The sequence below is a fragment of the Meles meles genome, chromosome 16 (genome assembly GCF_922984935.1).
Source record: "Meles meles chromosome 16, mMelMel3.1 paternal haplotype, whole genome shotgun sequence".
Lineage (NCBI taxonomy): Eukaryota > Metazoa > Chordata > Mammalia > Carnivora > Mustelidae > Meles > Meles meles.
The window spans coordinates 28,099,986-28,121,825 of NC_060081.1; the positions used below are offsets into that span (position 1 = coordinate 28,099,986).

At 40.1% G+C, this 21,840-nt stretch overlaps 2 protein-coding genes and 1 long non-coding RNA gene across 5 annotated transcripts; 2 read left to right on the top strand and 1 right to left on the bottom strand.

The window, feature by feature from the left end:
• On the top strand, positions 1 to 5,696 carry LIPT1 (lipoyltransferase 1). Its single transcript, XM_045981199.1, has 2 exons — positions 1 to 1,667; positions 4,271 to 5,696. Exon 2 carries the CDS (start codon positions 4,436 to 4,438, stop codon positions 5,555 to 5,557), a length of 1,122 nt encoding a protein of 373 aa, XP_045837155.1. The 5' UTR covers positions 1 to 1,667; positions 4,271 to 4,435; the 3' UTR covers positions 5,558 to 5,696.
• Positions 4,573 to 21,760, bottom strand: MITD1 (microtubule interacting and trafficking domain containing 1). 3 transcript variants are annotated; one of them, XM_045981201.1, is made up of 8 exons: positions 21,564 to 21,760; positions 19,279 to 19,380; positions 16,869 to 17,005; positions 16,703 to 16,789; positions 15,889 to 16,004; positions 14,726 to 14,786; positions 13,347 to 13,532; positions 4,573 to 4,696 (listed from the first exon to the last, which is right to left on the bottom strand). In XM_045981201.1, the coding sequence occupies exons 1-7, from the start codon at positions 21,712 to 21,714 to the stop codon at positions 13,431 to 13,433; spliced, it is 756 nt and encodes a 251-aa protein (XP_045837157.1). In that variant the 5' UTR covers positions 21,715 to 21,760; the 3' UTR covers positions 4,573 to 4,696; positions 13,347 to 13,430. The 3 variants fall into 3 exon arrangements, with proteins under 3 accessions (XP_045837157.1, XP_045837156.1, XP_045837158.1); XM_045981200.1 differs by lacking the exons at positions 4,573 to 4,696; positions 13,347 to 13,532 and adding an exon at positions 6,377 to 9,162; XM_045981202.1 differs by lacking the exons at positions 4,573 to 4,696; positions 13,347 to 13,532 and adding an exon at positions 14,406 to 14,620.
• Positions 9,023 to 11,151, top strand: LOC123926886. The gene is made up of 2 exons (XR_006815326.1): positions 9,023 to 9,156; positions 10,743 to 11,151. It is a non-coding gene; the product is annotated as an uncharacterized LOC123926886 (long non-coding RNA).
• Positions 21,761 to 21,840: the final 80 nt, after the last annotated feature.

Here is a 21,840-nt window from a genome sequence, read left to right on the forward strand (position 1 = left end):
GGTTAAGCCTCTGCCTTCGGCTCAGGTCATGATCTCAGGGTCCTGGGATCAAGCCTCGCATCCGGCTATCTGCTCCTCAGGAAACCAGCTTCTCTGTCTCTCTGCCTACTTGAGATTTCTCTCTGTCAAGTAAATAAATAAAATCTTAAAAAAAAAAAAAGAATAACCAAAGGACAAAAGTCTCAGAGCAGAATGGGATTCTTGAAAACCACCCCAGTAGAAAATAGGGGGGGAAACTACCATCTCAGATTTCAGAGAAATGAAAGTTAGGAAAACAGAATATAAGCAAAGGGAAACAGTTCTGTGTGGCTATTTTTAATAACTAGGAAAATTCCTACTGAGGCTCACTCTGTACACAATTCATTCCACCTGCATAATACAAGGAAGGAACTCAGAGTGACTTCAATCAAAGGGTAATGGTAAATGAGGAGCCAATGTGTCTTTATTGTCGCTTTTTAGGGAGACCCGCTCAAAGTCACCAAATTGTGAACCCTGGATGCTTCTAATTCCAAGATGCAAGTCTTGGTTGTTTCTATTCGAACTGAAAATTTTCACTTCTGTGGAAGATTGAAAAAGATGACTCCAAATTATTTGGGCTCCTCTCATTTCAAGGTGGAGTACACTAATCCACCCTTTATCTCCAGCCTGACTCTTACTCTGGACAATAGAACTGTGGCAGCAGTGCCTCTTCCAAGGCTAGACCTGATCTGAGATGTCCCAGCAGCCACTAAGCATCAATTGCCAAAGACATGAATATTCAGGACTATTCTGGACCTTCCAGTTCAGCCAACCCTGGTTGAATAAAGCTCGGGTGAAACGATATAAATGTTAGAAATAAGCCGTTTTAGGCTGCTGATGTTTGAGGCAATTTGTTATGAGGCAATAGTTAACTGAAACTTTGGCTTGCTGGAGGAATTGCCCCCATCTGGCTGAGCAGAAAGAATTTTCTTGCCAGCCGCAGATGGGTAACATTCATTAGCCTGAAAGCGTGTGTTTTCTGACCCACGCCTACCAGTTACCATCTCTCCACTGGGAATAGCAGCGTTTATTCCTTTAAATGCAATCTATCTTTTAAAACGGATTTCAGTCTCCACAGCTTCCAGGTGTTGTTACGTGCCCTTTGGACCATGAGCAGATGCGTTAAGACCTGGCTCCAGCCCTTAAGTTCAGTAGGTGTTTGCTGCTGCTGGGACCTGGAGGGGCCCATGAGCTGACTGCCCCGACTTCCTGGCGTCCTCCCCCTGGCCTCGCTCTGCGAGCGCCCTCCCCGCCCCCCAGCTTGACCCAGCCAACCTCCTACCTTCGCCCCGGGTGACCGTTACCTCTGCGCGTCACGCGGGGACCTCCATCGGAACGGGGGTGGGGCGCTCTGACTTTCCATCCTACCATTGGAACGTGCCCTGCGTCCCCGCCGCTACTCTGGCTTGGCGCAGACCGGGCGGCTCCAAAGGCCTCTCGGGAGCCTCGCGGGCAGCGCCAGCGAGAGCGCGGGGAGCCGGAGAAGAGCTAGGCCGGAGAGGCGCAGCCCCGCCCCGGCTCCCGGCGCAACCCCGCCTCCTCTCTGCGTTTCCGGCTGGCGGCGCTCGCAGCCTGCTGACCGTGGGGTCACACGCGTCTTTCTCTCGCACGAGCCCGCGCGTGGCCGTGGGCGCCACCGGAAGCAGCAGGTGGGCGAAGCTGGAAGCGAGGCTCGCGGGGCGTTGGGGCGGGCAGCCTTTTGGGGACGGGGGACGGGGAACGGGAGGGCGTGGGGGGGCATGGGTCCCTAAGGCCGGGTTCCGCGCGCACACCGCCCCGGGCCGCGGTTTCCGGCGGTGTCCGTGCTGTAGTTTTCACTCAGCCCTTGAAAAGACCTAACTTCTCGGTTAGGTACGGCGTATCCCAACATTGGAGGGTAAAAACCTAAAACGTATTGGGTACCAGCTCTGTGCGTTCCCACCGGGAGCCAAGAAGGCGAAATAAAACAAGCACATGACCGTCCTGAGACTCTGAGTAAATTACATACTGTCAGAGATGGGGCAGAATAACTTAGTAAGGTGTTTTGAAGTAGCCGGGCCTACCTAGGACGATATATAGGATTGTTGTTTTTTTGCTTTCTTTTCAGTATTGAAGAAGCACGTTTGGCAATGCAAAGTGGTGGTAGCAAAGTGTCCCCCTAGAACATGGATTGTTCTCTGGGGAAAAACTATAAAATCATTCATTAAATGGTGAGAGTTGACTTAGAGTTGATTTAAAGAAACAGCATTTCACCAGGCCTTCAAGGCTGGACTATATCCTGACAATTAAAGAAAGACTATCATTCAGCCAGAGGTCTGATCTGTTACTGAAGGATTGAATAAAGGAGAGATGCATCTGTCCCAGATTAACCCAAGCCTCCTCTAGGAGAGAGAGGGTACCCTGGCTCTTAACAGGATCTTTCCAGAGCCCAGAAGTTGAGAAGATGGCTTCTTCAAGGTTCATCCCATCAGACATTGAAGTCCTATAACTCAGTCCTTTTGTTCAGGTTCTGTCTTCACCTACCAAATTTATGATAAGTTGGCTTATCAGTAGTTCTACACAGAGTATTTGGACAGGCTGATCTGAACATCCAGCAGATAGCCTTCAGTTCTCTTAGTAAATTAATAAACTGGCACTTGGGGTTTTTTCCAATATCCTTTTGTTTCCCCATTCTTTGTGTGATTCTTTCTTATCCTTCAGGGCTCAGTTGAAATGTTACATCCTCAGGAGGGCCTTTTTGTTTGTGTGTTCAGGTGTCTAGAACAGTTTCTAGCACATAGTAGGTTCTCAGCCTAACTCACTGAGCTCTCTTCGTCTTTACTCAAATGTCACCTTTTTTTTTTTTTTACTATTTTATTTATTTATTTGACACAGAGAAATCACAAGTAGGCAGAGAGGCAGGCAGAGAGAGAGGGGGAAGCAGGCACCCTGCAGAGCAGAGAGCCCAGATGCAGGGCTGGATCCCAGGACCCTGAGATCAGGACCAGACCCGAAGGCAGAGGCTTTAACCCACTGAGCCACCCAGGTGCCCCAACACCATCATATTTTGAGACTCAATTCAAGTATCATTCTATTAAACCTCTCCTGACCTTTCTAGACACAGAAAATATAAATCGAACTAACTTTTCTGTAGTGTAATTTATCAAAATGTATGAAGAGTGATGAACATATGAAGACTCTCTTATTTGTGGTTGTCGGACACTACTGAACTACAAAAGGTTCTGACCTAGTTTTGAACTTTAGTAACACATTTTATCCCAGTTCTTTATGCTAAAGAAAAATTATGAGAATCCTAAGAAATAGACTTGGAATAGAATGGTTTCTTTACAAACATACCAGTCAAAATACTTATTACAGCTAGTATTTTCAGCCTGTTGTCATCAACACTGCTAACAAAAATAACATGTAAAGTGTCCAAACATAATGAAATTATCCATAGCCTTTCCATATAATCTGGATACTCTAATGGCCTCTTCTCCTAAATTCGTGGGGTCTATTCTAATTAAATATTAAACTAAATAAAAGAATTATACTGAAACTGAATTATACTGAGACTTAGTAAACCAAGTCTCAAAGTCAAATAGGAATTATTTTTTTAAAGTATTTTAAGGACAAAATTAAAGCTTTCCACAGAGATGTTCATGAATATATCATTGATAACACCAGAAAACTATAAACAACCTAAAATTACAAACTAAGAGACTGATCTGGTAGTAAACTGTGGTATATATGACAATGAGATATTACACATTAAAGCTGATATAAAAATAGCTTTAACATTGAAATAACAGTACGGTTCCAATTTGGGTGTGTGTGTGTTTACATATGCACAGAAAAAAACAGGTACACACCAAAGTGTGAACTGTGGTTATCCACAGAGGGTGGTATTATGGATTCTTTTATTTTGCTTTTTATACGTATTTTCTCATTTTTCTCAATGAACATGTATTACCTGTGAATTCAAGATAATTTGTTTCACTTTGAGATATTAAATAATGAATTTGCAGATTTATTGTTTGAAAAATCTGTGCCCTTTGTTTCAACTGAAATTATTTGAGGTTTGTCTTTGTTTATTTTCATTGAGTACTCTGTTATAGAGTTGCTAAAGACTAAGGATAAAGCTAAAAGACAAGAAAAGCGGCTGGATACTTGGAAAAGTTTACCTAAAATGACCAAGAATCAAGAGCTAGAAAATAGTTTTTCTTTTTCCCAATTGATTGTTTGTCTTCCATTTTTATTATTATTTTTTAAGATTTTATTTATTTATTGACAGAACAAGCAGGGGAGCGGCAGAAGGAGAGGGAGAACCAGGCTCCCCACTGATGAGGGAGCCCAATGCGGGACTCGATCCCAAGACTCTGGGATCATGACCTGAGCCAAAGACAAATGCTTAACCAACTGACCCACCCAGGTGCCCGAGTCTTCCATTTTTAAAAGCATGCTGATCCCATTTTCCATGAAGAACTGCTTCCAGTTACTTTGTAACCTCAAGGTCCCAGCAGCTGGGTTTAAAAACAAAGTAAAAAATGGGCTCATTTTCCAGTCAGTTTCCAGTGATATTTATCAAAATCTGTCTGTAGAAGATTGGATCCATGACCATGTGAATCTAGAAGGCAAGCCGGTTCTTTTCTTGTGGAGAAATTCTCCCTCTGTTGTAATAGGCAGGCATCAGAATCCTTGGCAGGAATGCAACCTGAATCTGATGAGAGAAGAAGGTGTGAAACTGGCTCGGAGAAGAAGTGGAGGAGGAACAGTCTACCATGATATGGGTAATATCAATTTGACTTTCTTTACAACCAAAAAAAAGTACGATAGAATGCAGAATCTAAAATTAGTTGTGAGGGCTCTGAATGCTGTCCAACCCCAGCTGGATATACAGGCTACCAAAAGATGTGACCTTTTGCTAGATGGACAGTTTAAAATCTCAGGAACAGCTTCTAAGATTGGCCGGACTACTGCGTATCACCATTGTACTTTATTATGTAGTACTGATAGGACCTCCTTGTCATCTTTGCTGAAGAGCCCTTACCAAGGGATCAGGAGCAATGCCACTGCAAGCATACCTTCCACAGTAAAAAATCTTTTGGACAAAGATCCCACTCTGACCTGTGAAGTACTCATGAATGCTATTGCAGCAGAGTATGCTGCTTATCATCGAATTGATAATCACATCAATCTAATAAACCCAACAGATGAGACCCTGTTTCCTGGAATAAATAACAAAGCCAGAGAGCTACAGACCTGGGAGTGGATATATGGCAAAACTCCAAAGTTTAGTATAAACACTTCCTTTAATGTATTATATGAACAGTCACACTTGGAAATTAAATTATTTATAGACATAAAGGATGGAAGGATTGAAATCTGTAATATTGAAGCACCTGATCATTGGTTGCCACTGGAAATATGTGACAAGTTAAATTCAAGTTTTATTGGCAGTAAGTTCTGCCCAAATGAAATTACTATGCTAACAAATATTTTACATAGAACATGTCCAGAAGATGATGAACTACACAATAGATGGAATATTCTCTGTGAAAAAATTAAGGGAATAATGTGATTCCAAATAAATTTCTTAGTATTAACAATTCTTTGAGAAAATAAAATGTTTAAGGTACATTGTATGTCTTTTTTTTAAGTAATAGTAGTCTCTACACCCAACATGGAGCTTGAACTCACAACCCTGAGATCAAGAGATCAAGAGTCATATGCTCTACCAACTGAGCCAGCCAGGCACCCTCATATGTCTTTTAAAAAAGACCTAGTCTCTTTCAGTGACTATTCGCTGTTAGGAATTGTCACCTAGTCCGTGTTTTCTTAAGTCTTCTTTTTTCAATGATTTTTTTTTCATTTAGCACATATATCTGCTCCTTTTTCTGTTACCATCATGGGGTTGTATATGATACTCAATACTATGATCTCTGAGTTCTTTTTCTTACTCTAAGGAATATAACCCAGGCTTCTTGTCACCTCTGATCATTTAAACTCTAAAATTCTCCCTTTTAATTATACAGTTGACCCTTGAATAGTGGGTTTGAACTGCATGGTTTCAATTACATGTAGATGTTTTACAGTGCTATAATTGTATTTTCTCTAATCATTTTTTAAAAAGATTTTATTTATTTGAGAGAGAGAGAGAGATATCACAAGTAGGCAGAGAGGCAGGCAGAGAGAGGCTGGGAAGCAGGCTCCCTGCCAAGCAGAGAGCCCGACACGGGGCTCAATCCCAGGACCTGAGATCATGACCCAAGCTGAAGGCAGAGGCTCAACCCACTGAGCCACCCAGGTGCCCCCACTTAGATTTTTTTAAAAAAATATTTTATTTACCTGAAAGAGCATAAGCTGGGGGAGAGGTAGAGTGAGAGGGAGAAGCAGGCTCCCCACAGAGCAGGGAGCCCAATGTGGGACTCAATCCCAGGACCCTGAGATCATGACCCAAGCCAAAGGCAGACACCCAACTGACTGAGCTACTCAGGGGCCACTCTCTTAATGATTTTTAAGGAACATTTTTTCTAGCTTCATTTTAAGAATACAGTATATAATACATACAAAATATATCTTGATGGTTACTAGTAAGGCTGCTGTTCAGTGGGCTACTAGTTATGTTTTTGGGGAGTCATAAAGTCCACATAAGTTTTATGTGAATTTTCAACTGTGCCATGGTCAGCACCTCTAACACCCACATTCAAGTATCAGCTGTACTTTCTCATCCCACTGTCCTCTCCCGTTAAATTAAACCCATTGCACTTTTCTAAGCCCTTAACCCTCAAAATCTCTTGCTTCATCTCCTTTCCTATCCAGCCCTGAATTCTTTCAAGTATACTGTCTTACCTTACCAGCATTCTCATTTGCTTTTCTCTCTTGACCTACAGTGGCCTTTGTTTTATTATTATTCCATCAGCTGAATTTTTACTCCTGTCATACCCAGATGGCAGGCAATGGTGGAAGAAAATTCACATAATCATGCAAATTAACCCAATTTCATATTTATATTTATCCTCTATTGGTGTCAGATTCAGTTCCTCTCCATTGACTCCCTCCTGCTTCAGAGGCCTTATTCATAAGTGTTTCCACTTTTCTTAAACTCAGAACTCCACTCCTCTTGTCACAAACCTTGACTCAATTTGACAGTGGAAGCCTTCATAAATGAGCTCCTTCTGCACCCCATTTCCTCTCAACATTTCTCATTCGTTCTCAAATAACACCTTTCCCTTAAGGCTAGTTGTACCTGGATCTTTGTCCTTTCCAACCTTTTTGGGCCTTCTACTATTAAATGTTTATCTTTTTTATCTTACGTTTTCTGTCTCCACTACTGGATCCTCACACATAGTGAATGAACATGCTCATGTCTCTTCTCTCCCCAAAATCCCTGCTTAAGGTTTTGTTGTATCTCTACATCTTCTCGTTGCCAAATTTCTTCAAGGAGTAGTAACATCGCTGACAACCACTTTGTGTTTCTATAGTTCACTCACATACTCCTCTGATTTCCACAGTATTTAGTGTGTGTTTTCTGAATGCTTACTATGTGCCAGGTACTTTATAGTTGTTGGATGTTCATGGTGAGTGAAAGAGACTTACTGAGCTCAGGAATTGACAATTTATATATTAAACTCCTTAAAAACTAGAGTAAAAAAATGTTTTATATAATTTACTAGCACAGATATTATCTATACCTAGCAAGTTTTACAATGCAATATTTATCTTACACTATTTACTTACTTGACATTTTGTATTTGGTTTTATTTCACCTTTTAAAAATGATTTTATCACCATTAACAGGTCAAGACTGGAGTTTAAAAAACATGAGCCTAACATAAACAAATCATATAATTATATGGCAAGAAAAGCCCAGGTAGTTAAAACAGACAATAATTGGGGCTACCTAGCTAGAGCTATCAGGGAGAGGACATTGAAATGGAGACCTGAAGAATGAGAAGCAGCCAAGCAGAGTGGAATGGGGGGAGAGCATTCCCAGTTTTGTCAGTTATTTATTGCCTCTTAACAAACCACTCCAAAACTTAGTGGCTTAAAACATTTATTTTATTCACAAATCTACAATTTGAGCTTTCATGGGGATAATGCGTATGATCCAGTGGCATAGGCTAGGACAGCCTAAAGAGCTGGAAATACCCGTTTCAAGATGGCTCACATGGCTGGCAGGTTGGTGCTGGCAGTTGCCTGGGAGCTCAGCTGGACCTATGGGTTGAGGGCTTCAATTCCTTTCCACTTGGGCCTAATCAAGGCTGCCTGAACTTCCTCACAGCATGGTAGCTGGATTCCCAGAACAAGTGACTCAAGAAAGCCTAACAGAAACGATTTCCTTTTATATCTTATCTTGGAAGCAACTTTTATAGTCTCATGTGCACCCAAATCCAAGAGGAGAGAACATTGATAACCACTTCATGGGAGGAATGTCAAAGTCATTATAAAAATTACTACTGGGTCTGAGAGATCTTATTGCAAACATTTTTCTAAAGTATACTCTACCACACAACAGCATTCAGAGAGCCCTAAAGCGGGTAAAAGGTTATTGCAAAGGAAGTATAAGCAAATTGAAGTGTGAGAACAAGGGGGAGAATGGAGCAAGATGAGGATGGAGAGAAAAGAGACCAGATCATGTAGGGACAGATAGCCCAAGGCAGACATAGATCTTATTTTAAGTGCAATGATACTGCAGTTGTTATAGACTCTGCCATCTGCTCTGTGGAGAATGGGTTGGAGGAAGAGAAGACAGGAAGCAGAAAGCCTTTTGGGAGACTACTGCAGAATCCCAGCAGAGGTAATGCTGGCAGTATCCGTGGAGAGATGCTGACATTGTGTTAAGCCTTTGTCAAAAATTAAGGATGACTTCCATTTTCAGGACAAGGTTTCATTCTGATTCCTTTTAAAGGGAAACAATAAAGCAGTGTATGTTAGTTTGCTAGGGCTGCCATAACAAAATACCACAGATGATGTGCCTTGAACAATAAAAATATATTTTCTCACAGTTCTGGAGGCCAGGAAGTCCAAGATCAAAGTGCTGAATGGGTTTGGTGTCTCCTGTGGCCTCTCTCCTTGGCCTGCAGATAGCTGCCTTCTTGCTGTATCCTCACATGGTCTTTCTGTTATCGGACAGGGGGCCAGTTCCAAACTTACCGGTCCAAAGGCAATACTCAAGAGGTAAGTCTTGGTGGAAAAGGAAAGGTTGCTTTATTGAAGAAGTTGGCAACGTGGAAAAATGGGAGATTAACATCTCAAAGACCATCTTTCCTGTCTAGGGGAAATACATTTTTAAAAGGGAAGGTGCAGGAAATGGTGAGGGGTGCTATGTGCAGAAGTTGGTGCTCAGCAGTTAATCATCAATCCTCTAAAAATCTTACAGAATTCTCTGCTCTACCAATAATGAAGGCTCTTAAGTGTCTCTCAGTAAAGGATGCCCCTGCAGTCCAATGAGCCATATCCTGGCAAGGCAGTATGGACTCCTCTCCCTGTACCAGGAATCAAGTCTCCCATATGTCTCTTACTGAGGATGCCCTGGTCAGTGGTGGCTATTTTTGAGTGTGGTCAAGCCTTATCTTCTTGAAAGTCTGGTTCTTTGTTCCTCAAGTTCCTCAGTGTGCAGGATCTTAAAGGAAGTAGGTTAGTACTGCTATAAACTGGGATTTAGGACAGCAAGCAAGAAGTGCATAAGCTTGAAGCACATTAACCTCTAACACCAACTGGGGTGCTGTTAGGTTTCCTCTGAGTGTGCATATCTGTGTCAAAATTTCCACTTCTTATAAGGACACCAATCTTACTTGATTAGGGTCCACTCTAAAGACATCATTTTAACTATAACTCTTTGAAGACCTTATCTCCAAATACAGTTACATTCTGAGGTACTGGGGTTTAGGATTTTAACACGTGAATTTAGCTCTTATGAACTCTGCTCTTGTAACTGAGTGGATCCACATCTTACCCCTTTTTTTAATGAAGAAGGGGAGGGGTAGGAGTGGACACACAGGGTTTTGCCTGTAACTGGTTCTCTCGGTGTGGGAGTGGAATAAGTGAAGAGGATTTTACTTTTCAAGGGGTTGCTGGGACAAACATAATTGGCAGTCTAACCATTCTTCATTTGAGTCAGGTTTCATAGGCAGGTCCTTCTGTTCTTCCAGCAACACTAAATAGCAAATAAACAATTTTGAAGAGATTTCTCATGGGCATATTTTTTATGCATTACATTTGCTGCAATGTGTTAAAATTGCTTTCCGAAAGGTATAAAAACCTGGTATGATGTGCTTTGGGGCAATAAAGCACTCATGCTTTTCTGATACCATTTGTTTCTTAAAAGCGAGGATATCATCAGGTGAAAGGTGATAAAGGCTTCAGGTTCCAAAAGGGAAATTTAACAAACATCACCTGGAATAGAAAAGGTATGTTTTGCACTGAGAGTCCACAGAACTTTCTGATTGCTTCCATATGAGGATAAAGGAGATGAGGAATCAAGAACGATTCCTAGATTTCTTAGTTGAGCAACTGGATGGATGCTCCCATCCCATTCCCAGTGGGGGAATGTGTTTCTAAAGTTTGGTTGCAGCATCCTGTATTTGAAATGACTGTGTGCTTCTGAAATGCCAGAAGAAATGCCAAATAGGCAGCTGAATTTATAGGATCACAGCTCCAAGGAAAGTTTTGGCTTAGTTTATATATTTAGGAGGTGACAGCATATACACAGTATTTTAAGTCATGAAAATGGATACTTGTGAACTTTTATATTCGTCTTAAAGCATAATTGTTTAGCACCTGAGCCCCCTCACTCTTTGAGGAATTCTCCAACTTAAAAAACCTTACTGCAAGGCAGAATCCACCTGTTGGAGACGTCAAGAGGATGTGACTGCAGTTGACCCCTGAACTGGATATGGACAATCAGAGGCTCTTTACACCCTCCCCATCCTTGGAATGTGTGTTCTGCCCAGTGCTCCCACACTAGAAGCCACTTCATGGACTCAGCTTTGAGAGAGTAATATGTCACTGATACTATCCAGATTGTGTATGTGACTTGTATCCCATCAAGGCCTCCATGAACTCTTGACCACCTCTCCACGGCATGTGCGGAGATTACTTATCTTGTAGCCACCCAACACAAGCCTCCTTTGTAAGTTCCATTGCTTATTAAACCCCACCTACCAATCTGGAGTGGTCTGCCTCTTTCTTCCGTCTCTCCTTTCCCTGAGTATATGGACGCCAGTTTTGAATTTCACCTGGGGAACTCCAGAGGTTGAAAAACAACAATACTCCCCTCTATGGACACTGAAATTTTCACTGTACTCTCTTCCTAAGCCTCTCTTGAATCTAGGGTGAGGGTACATGATTTAGACCAATCTGATGTACTTGCTTCAGACTCTGAATGGAACATGATGAAGTGAACCTAGGGTGGGGAAAATGCTTCTCTGGCAGTAGTACCAGGGCCTGAATTTCTGGGGTAGAGGTGCTAAGCATGGCAGTGTTTAAGTGCCCAATAATTTAAGTGATAGAAATGGTAATAAGGCTAATTAAAGTTCAGGCTGCCTTGGGGTCAGCAGTGGTACCAACAATTAGTTCTGTTATGTGATTCTAGATACAGGTTTTTTCACTGCAGAACTTCCAAGGCCCAGTCTGTAACTCTTGGGGTGATGGCCAGAACTACCCACTACCTTTATAATCTCTTTTTTGCTTACATCAGGTAAGAGCAGTTTCTGTGGCTTTTCAAAAAGAAATTACTGGTATAATCATGTGAGGGAGAGTGTAGATTTTTTTAAAAAAGTGGTTCTACTTAGTATCTAATTTAGGAGAATACCAATACTTAAAAGACAGGATGGAGGAGAAGGAAAGTATGTTTCATGGAATTTAAGAACTTTAAGAAGGGAGTGGCCAATTGGGTCAAATACTCCTGAAAGTTCAAGTAATATGAAGGTTAGGAAGTATCCACTGGATATGGTAATAATGGAAGTCATTGGTGACCTTGACAAGAGGAATTTCAGTGGAATGATTGGGTAGCCTGGTTAAAGTGCACTGAAGTATTAATATATGGTAAGGAAACGGGAAAAAATTGTATAGAGAACTTTAGGGAGTTTGTTCACAAAGAACAAAGAAATAGGGTGGGTGGTACCTTGGCCGGGCAGGTCTGTACTGGCAGAAACGATGCAGCAGAGAGGAAAAGATCGCTCAAAGGGCAAAGTCCTTGGTAAGGTTAAGGGAGGCAAGACTGAATTCACTCCTGGAAAATCTGGCTATCTTCCTTATATATTAGTACTAGTAACCCTTTCTCTGTATGCTATAAATATGATGTCATCTTAACTTTTTATGGTTCTCTCAAGTTTTCAATATTTACATGATCAAATCTTTTGCCTTTTCCTTTCCTTGATAATTCCTGGGTTTTGTGTTATACCTAGTATATTTAGTGGAGCGTTAACTTTTTTTTCAGAGCACCTGGATGGCTCAGTCAATTAAGCATCTGCTTTGGGTGGGATGATCCCAGAGTCCTGGGATGGAGTCCCACATCAGGCTCCCTGCTGAGCAGGGAGCCTGCTTTTCCCTCTATATCTCTGCCTTTGCGATCTGTCTCTCTCTCATGTTCTCTTTCTCCCAAATGGATAAAGTCTTAGGGAAAAAATTTTTTTTTTCATTTAATTAGCTCTTTAACAGAATAACCTATATGTGAGGTAGAGATCTAATGTTTTTTCCCAAACACTTATTGAATAGTCTACTCTTTCCCCACTAATATGAATCATACCTTTGTTGTGCATTAAGGACCCATTTACACATTTACTTTCTCTCTCAGGTGTTTCCGGACTCTTTACTCTACCCCACTGATTTGTCCATTCTTATGCCCATACTTTAAAAATATATGTATTATAACTTTTGTCTCTAGACTTGTCAAGCAAGTCTCCTAGTGTTAGTCTCTTTGTCATTTAATTTACAAATTAGGGAGAAATAACATATTATTAAGCCTTCCCATTCAAGAATATAATTGTCTTTCCTAGTTTTCTTTTACATTCTTCCATAAAGCTTACAGTTTTCTCACACAGTTCTTGCACATTTCTTGATGTATTTAATAAGTAACTTGCATATGGTAGTCTTCTAATGTTTTAATTGGATCTGGGGATAGATTTCAAATATCTAGAATAATGGATGCATTATTACTTTATCCATTACTATAAATAATGGATAGGTGCTCTTCCTTAAATATCAGTACCTCTTAGGCAGCATCCCTATGTGGGTTGGTTAACCCAAAGTTAATTTCTTAGGGTTGTAGACTGCTGAATCTCTATAGTGACAGATTCACATGCTCTGGAAGAAATCAGAGTGGTTATTTTAACATAAAAAGGAGGAGGTCTAATACATGTTCTCACCTGAATGAAAAACCCTTCTACTTCCACATCCTGATAGGCACCTGGCAAAATAAGCTACAATACTTTGCAGAAAGTAACTTCTGATTAAGTCCAACACTTGCTCTCCTGAGACCCTGAATTTCCATATGATAAAGCTTGACAAACTGGCTTGAGACTTTTCAGGTTCAGCATTATCAGCACCTGAACCTGAAAACATTAAACAAAAACATTAGGAACTTTTCTGGAATCCCTTCTTGGTCTTTTATGTCAACTCAGTCAGGTGACTGCTGGCTCCCAGAGGTAAAACATAAACCTGGTGTCCAAGTCACCCAGGACCACTCTGCCTCACCTTATTCCCATGGCTTCTACCTGGCTTTGGTCCTCCACACTATTTAATCTTGAAGGTAATCTTCAGTCTTCTCCAGCTATGATGTTTATATGCATGTATTCCCCAACACGAGTTCTTCTATTTCCCTCCACAGACTGGCTTAGCTTATTCTTTAAGTTTCTGGACTGCCCGTTACTTCTACCTTTATCCCCAATCCCAGCCTATCTCCATGGAACCTAGTCTTCATCCCCAACCAGTCAACTGGCATCTGGATGTATAAGCTTACCCAGAACAGTTGATTATAAGCTGCAAAGCTATACAAATGTGCCAACCAAGGTTGAATAAGCTGCAAAATGTATCTGCATAACTAAGCAGGTTGATTTGCCTTTATGGAGTAAGGTGATACTGGATAAATGAATGTTGGTGAATTTCTAACAGGGACACGTAATTGTAATAAAACTAACATTTTTTTCCTGGTTATTAGACCCACAAGTCCATCTGCCATTTAAAAGAATATTCTAATCCATGATTTTTCCCCCCAGATGCCAAATTCCCGGGGCAAGATTAACATCCAATTCATTTTCATAATTGGTGCTCATTATTTATTGATTCATTCTCCAACAGTCAAATAAGAGAAAAGCTAGTAAAATGTTCAAATTAACCTTGTGACTGGAAATGCTGTAAATCTACTGAATAATGTATTTATAAAAATATTTAGGATTGGTTACATAACTGAAAAATGGATCCATAAATTAGTAGAAAAGTAAAAATTTATTGTTAAATTCATAATTATAGGAATGATCTGACCAAAGTAACAAAATCAATATTCATTTAAAATAGAAATATATAATGCAAATTAAGCTGCTACCCATCATATTTTTTTTGTGTGCTTATTATGAAAAATGTCCACTGTTGTTTCATGACATGGTCTTAAATCAAAATCACAATATCCAAGGGAAAAACGACTCTAAGAAGAGAAGAAAAGAGTTTTTTTTTAAATTAAAAATACCCACAGCCATGTTGTTAAAATGATACAAAAAGAGTATAACATACTCAGAAGACTATATCCTACCTGTGGTTTCTTAAAATAGTCAAGTCCCCTTCCAATCTTAATCATCCATCCATTATTAAACCTATTGAAATAGTATACAGTATTATATTTCAGACATTTAGGTCAGACAGTTATCAAAGGTGTAGTGTAGCAAGCACCAGCAACATTTCCTCCTAACAAAGAAAATCACTTTCTGCAGTGCCATGAGTTGAGCCAAACCAGGGGTTACTCATGGGCTATGTCTACAATGAAATAAAAATATTCAAAGAAACCACTGATTGATTTGATTAGCCAGTAACAAGTGTGACAATTCAATTAAATCTTACTCTTGAATTTCACATTTCTGACAAAACCTTCCTGTTTTGCTACGTGTATTCAGGCAGACTATGGTGTGTTATAGGGGATCCCCTACCTAGAGATGGAGGAGATAAGCAAGAAGAGCTCTGGATCCTGACCTCTGTTTCAACCACAGCACTGCATTTTCACCTGCTCCGCATTTAGGTTGTGCTTAAGTTTTCATTAAAACTAAGGGTGCAGTTACTGTAAACGTATGAAAGCCACTGTGCTAAATAGGGGAACACAGTACTAAAATACCTGCATATACTGTTTCCTTCTAGACACTGTCGCATACTATCACACCTATGAGATTATTATTTTTTTTTAATATTTTATTTATTTGACAGAGAGAGGTCACAAGTAGGCAGAGAGGCAGGCAGAGAGAGAGGGAGAAACAGCTCCTCACTGAGCAGAGAGCCCGATGCGGGGCTCGATCCCAGGACCCTGAGATCATGACCTGAGCCGAAGGCAGAGGCTTAAACCACTGAGCCACCCAGGTGCCCCGAGATTATTTAATAAACTGTAAGAATACTAAAATCATCAGAATATTAAAATATTATCATCAGAAAAGTATTCCAATACCATAACACTATGTACTTGAATAGAAAAGTACTTCCTCTTCTCACATGAAATAGAACACGTAAACTTTATTCCATTATGAATTCCATTATGAACTCAGACACAATAAGCCAGATTTTTTTCCCTCAAAAGTGAAAAGATACTAAAATGGAGCTTTACTTAAAATTTTAATAAAGTGAATATTTATATACAATTATATAAATGTATTAAAAGAAATAAAAATAAGTATTTTCAACAGCATAAAAATTAAAATATTGGTATACACTAACCTAATTTCTCGGTCATGAACTGAAGAAGAATATTCTATTTCCAACAGCACCCCATGATTCTGGAGTGACTCTTTTATTTCTTGCAGACCACTACTTTGCTGCTGTTTCCCACTACCCTGTTAATAGGAAAAATACAATTTTCTGTTCAGTTACTAGTATTTTAAATTATTAGTAAGCTATGCAATGTGTATCATGGATGAATTAAAATGGGAAAGATTCTATACTAGTTTCAAAGTCTATTAACTAGAGTATGAAGCAGTTTAACAGCACTTGTTTTTATGAAAATGTTTTTTTCTAATGTGTACATAACACAATTCTGTCCCTTCTCCTAAAATGTGTTTTAGTAATGCTGTTTAGTTATTCAGATGGGGCTGCTTTCTTTTCAAATTAATCCTAGGAATCTGGTTTATTTAGAAGCATTCCTATTTAAGTCAAAATCAAGATGGAAATGCTCACTATCATGCTATGATCCACCCAAAGGCCAATACAATAAATCAAGAAAAAGAGATATAATCACTGGTAAAGAAGAGACAAAATTACCTATAGTGCAGGCATGTGATCATCTCCTGGAGCATATAAGAGACTAAACTGACGAGCTACTTGAATCTGAGAGTTTAGCAAAGTGACCAAACCAAGGTAAAACAAAATCAGAAAAAAATCAACAATATTTCTTGGCAGGTATTTTAGGCCTATTGTTAGATAATTCCCAAAGAAATAGTTCTAGATGAAGTGTGTCCACATTTTCCTTGCTCAAACTACATCTCGTAACTGAATAAAGTTAACGAAGAAAGAGTAAATGCTTCCAGATACCTACTTCATCCAGAGAGGTGAGAAGATGAATAGTTTTTACTTTACACGGTTTCTTAATAAGCATCTCACAAAATCGAAGAAAGTTATATAGCTGAAAGACATTGGGATAGGTTATTATTAACTCATATATTTTAAATAACATTTCATCATACTTTGTACATTTCACTCACCTGATGAATCTGTCTAATATAAGGATCTTGTATCCAAACTTCTGTAACTGTTTCATTAAGGTATTTTTGAAAAAGCGACTCATAACTGAAACCTGTTGCATTCTCTTCTATTTTAATCTGTTCATGATATTTTCCATCTACAAAACAATAATTGTTTCAATAATAATTTCAATAATAAAATAGTAATAAAATCAGCGACCATTTATTTTCTCTTTACACATATTTACATACAGTGATTAATCAGGATCAGGTACAAGTTCATTTTCTTAACTTCTCCAGTCAGCAAACATATCTGAATACCTACTACAGATATACGAGGGATAACAGAAGATGCTCTACACAGAGAAAAATAAGGCAGACAATTCCGTAAGTGACTTCTGTCTTCATGGAGGCCAAGTAGGAAAGTTCCAGAGATTTCCTGGAACATGTCCTTGAGTCGAATCCTATAGACCAGGCAGCTGATTCAAGAGAAGCCTAGATGTGGGGCGCCTGGGTGGCTCAGCGGGTTAAAGCCTCTGCCTTCAGCTCAGGTCATGATCCCAGGGTCCTGGGATCGAGCCCCGCATCGGGCTCTCTGCTTGGCTGGGAGCCTGCTTCCTCCTCTCTCTCTCTCTGCCTGCCTCTCTGCCTACTTGTGATCTCTATCTGTCAAATAAATAAATCTTTAAAGAAAAAAAAAAAAAAAAAAAAAAAAAAAAAAAAAAAAAAGAGAAGCCTAGATGTAGGATAGCTGACATTCTGTCACCGTGAGTAGAACCGTAAGCTAGAACTCGGGAGCTACCTTGTCCTCTTCAGATTTAAGTCTTTTTTTTTTTTTTTTAAAGATTTATTTATTTGACAGATAGAGATTACAAGTAGGCAGAGAGGCAGGCAGAGAGAGAGAGAGGAGGAAGCAGGCTCCCAGCCAAGCAGAGAGCCCGATGCGGGGCTCGATCCCAGGACCCTGGGATCATGACCTGAGCTGAAGGCAGAGGCTTTAACCCGCTGAGCCACCCAGGCGCCCCAGATTTAAGTCTTTTTATATCCTCAATTTAATAGCTAAAGTATGAAACATGTAAATGCAGTATTATATGGAATTTAGAAGTCTTTCTTAGAACTTACAGAGAATATTTTAAGCAGAAATTTATAGCACTTCTTAACAACCCAAGCCAATGACTAGGATGCCACAGGATCAGTAAAATAGTTCCATTGTTTTTGTTCCTTCCAAATGAATAATTATTAATTCATTATCACAGACCCTTAAGATTTTTTTTAACAATATGACCCCTAATGGCAGTTCCTAATTTATATGATGGTTGCGTATTTAAAGTTTATTTAAAAACCAGAAGTTTGGATTCTGTTCCTAATGTTTCCACAAATATAATATTAGCAACTATGCATCAGTTTTTAAGCCAATGTATTCAAAACACAATGCTGATGGTACTATATTTCACCCATGTTCTAAAAGGAAATTTCATTGTACATTTCAATTTAGGGTGAAGAAAACACTATTTTATTCCAACCCAACAGAGGAGCTCGGGGAGGGGGATACCCATGGTATGGGCTCATACAGAATACTAGGAAGGTCGGGGGGGGATGCTGTATAAAGACAGTGAAGAAGAGCAGCTGAGGGCTGGAGCCACTGATGTGGTTTTTTTTTTTTTTTAATGAATCTTTTGAAGATTTTACTTATTTATTTATTTATTTAGAGCAGGGTGCGGGGAGGGGCAGAGGGAGAGAGAATCTTAAGCAGACTCTGTGCTGCCTGCGCACAGAGCCCAACATAGGGCTCAATCTCACAACCCTGAGATCAAGACCTGAGCTGAAACCAAGAATAAGACTACTAAGTAGGGAAGGACACCTACGGCATCTCTAGTCATTAGGAATACTTAACTCCTGAAATGTTTTGATTCCCAGCAAAATCCTAAAGAGGTTCCAGGAGTTTCTTTAGCTACTTCAACATTTTGGTCCTTTTCTTTTCTTTTTTTTTTTTTTTTTTTTTTAATTTTTTCAGCATAACAGTATTCATTGTTTTTGCACAACACCCAGTGCTCCATTTGGTCCTTTTCTAAAAGGAAATACAAATAAAATACAGGATTTACATTCCCTATTTCTGTGAAGTATTCTTTCAACTGCAGTTCACACTAAGCTTCATGAGGATCTGTGAATTCCTTAAAACAGCATGCAGAGTTTGCAGTATGTATAGCTCTCATCAGATTCTCAACAGGGTATGTGAAAACCACCTCGCCCCGGGACCCCCTAAAAAAGGTTAAGAATAGATTATGTATAGGGAAGTGGAAATGCAGAGTAAACCTCTAGGCTTAAACAGTCCAGACCACAAAGAGTTCCAAAAGGCAGAGCCAGAAACAAGGCAGGAAATGGGCTTTGTTGCAATAGCTTATAGACACATCCTGTAAATCAGCCTCTTTACCTTCTTTTTCTTGATCCAAGTATTTCTTCACTATTTCTGCTCTATCCATGTAGCCAGTAATTTGCTTTCTGAGATTAGATTTCTTTGTGTCATCTTTGGTACCTACAAATTTAAAAATGTATTCTCAAATTTCCAACGAGTTTTTCTAGTTAGTACAGGCATTATTTCCAGTTTCTCAAGTCTTCTACAAATTTCCTATCCTTACACGTGGTTTGCCTCGGTCCTAAAATGCACAAATGGGCTCAAATTTGCCCTGATCACACAAGACCTTCATTTTTTTACACTAAGCCTCTGAAACAGCTTTATACAGGAGTGGAGATTCTGAAATTGTGACTCACTGGCAGGGACCCCAAATTTGGAGAGGTGACAGAGGGGGCTTATTACATGTCAAACCGGAGTCTGAGAACTATTTTGTCTAATCAACCACAAGCCTGAAATCTTAGCATAATCAAAACACAGCAAACAATATCTATCTTTCTTCCACAAAACCAGCTTCTCTTTCAGACTTCACCATTATAGTTCATGTTCAATCATTTTCCCAGCCACCCCAAAAATGTAAGGTATTTTTTAAATATACATTATCAATAAAATTTTACCCCAAGCCCCACCCCCACCCAGTCACCAACTCACTTCTACTTTCTTCATTCCGTCCTTTTGCTATTGCTTATATTTTCCATAATAATTTCATTTTTAAACTCCCATCAGTTTATTCTCTATAGTTACCAGTCTGTTTCTTGGTTTGCCTCCCTCTTTTTTTTTTTTTTTTCTTTTGCTTGTTTGTTTCTTAAATTCCACATAGAATCAGCAGAGCACACTGGAGCAAAACTGTGATTCTCCTGATTCAGATTCCCAGAGTGCCAGAACTTGAGCAGTGTTCCAACAAACAAATCCTAAAACAGCAGAACTTTAGCAGGGCTCCACCTGACCAACACAGTACACTGTCTTTTTGGCAGTCAGTATACCTGAGTCTTTAAAACTCTGGGCTCCAATTGTGACCCAACTAATTGTGGTGAACTGAAAAGCTTCATGTTATGCTGCAAATGAGGATAATATTACCTCCTACTTTATAGGGCAATTGTAGGGATGAAACAAGATCATGATTTTGATGTATTCCGCACAGTGCCACCACTCAGCACTTAATAAATGATAATTATTCTTATCATCACCATCATTATCATCATCAAATGGGCTTTCCCAAAGTAGTTTTATAGTTCTTTTTTTTGTTGGATTTTGAGAGTGTATGGGCACGCAGGAGTGGGGGGAGGGGCAGAAGGCGATGCAGAGTCTCAGCTAGCTGACTGTGGAACCCAGTGGGCTGCTCTATCTCAGAACCCCAGTATGACCTGAGCTGAAGTCAGACGCTTAACCAGCTGAGTCACCCAGACGCCCCTGTAGTTTCACAGATCTGACCAAAGCACCCCACTCTCTGCTGTCTTTTCAAAGCTTCTGTTACACTTAAGCTAAAAGGCATAATGGGGAGATCTTAGGCCAGACTGGGAGCCCCAGAGGGTGTGGAGCAGGGGCCAGACGAAAATCAGTTTAATACCTAATTACTGGGTGTCTACTACTGGCCAGGGATTGTACTAGCTGTTAATGGTTGTTTGAGTACTTCTCAAAATTGAATAACTACGGGACAGATAAAGTCTCGCTGCCCCACCCACAATCCTATGCATTTCTCCCACTGAAATTCAGTACATACGTTTCTTACAAATGTTTTTTCTTTTACCGCTACATTTTATTTTTGTTTACTTCTAACCAAAATGTCTAAACAGAAAAGTAATCATAGTGTAACGAACACCTTATTACCCATAATGTAGATTTGTCACATTTGCTCCAACTGTTTTTTTGGTTTTTTTTTCTTAAAATTAAATTCAGCCATCATGACAAATTCTTCCCAGGACGCTTCAGTCTACATCTCTAAAAACCAAAGACAGTTTTCAAAAATACCATACTGCTTAACAAAGTCGGTAATTTGAGCGTTACCCAATCCATACTCAAACTTTCCAAACTGATCCAAAAATGTCTTTTACATTTTGCTCAAAACTAGTCCTATGAAAGTTTATATATTACATTTTATTCTGTCTCTTAAAAATCTAGAGTACTGTCCCTCTTTTTTGATGACAACTATTAAAGATATAAAAGAAACCAGTCCACTTGTTCTGTAGAATATCCACCTTCTGTATTTGCTTCCTTTCACAGAAAGGATCTTTAACTTTCACTCCGCCCCAGATACAGCGGGATCCAGTTCCTTTCTTCTAATCCTCTCTCCACGGCTCCCTGCTCACCTCTCAGAACCTGCATGAGCAGGTCTATCCCCTCTTGGTAACAAACCAGAGCCTGCTGGTACCGGGACTCCGAGTCTAGCTCCACCGCCCGCTTTAATACGGTGAACGCAGCCACGCTCTGAGCATCCACCTCCCTCCCGGACTTCGCCATAGCTCCGAAATTCTCCTCCGCCCCAAAACCCAACCGGAGCCGAGCCAGCCGGTCGCGCTTCCGGGAGCGAGCACGTGACACCAGTGCGCCTGCGCTCTTTTTATGGCCCGGGAGTGGGCGGGACAA

What these genes read in the sequence shown, in the direction of transcription:
- LIPT1 (XM_045981199.1), top strand. Translation starts at nt 4,436, where the DNA reads ATGCTGATCCCATTTTCCATGAAGAACTGCTTCCAGTTACTTTGTAAC.
- MITD1 (XM_045981200.1), bottom strand. Translation starts at nt 21,714, where the DNA reads ATGGCGAAGTCCGGGAGGGAGGTGGATGCTCAGAGCGTGGCTGCGTTC. An exon ending in GTTCATGACCGAGAAATTAG is followed by an intron (nt 14,787 to 15,888) that starts GTTAGTGTATAC and finishes CTATTTCAATAG; the next exon opens with GTTTAATAATGGATGGATGA. An exon ending in ACTATTTTAAGAAACCACAG is followed by an intron (nt 9,163 to 14,725) that starts GTAGGATATAGT and finishes TTTTCCACCAAG; the next exon opens with ACTTACCTCTTGAGTATTGC.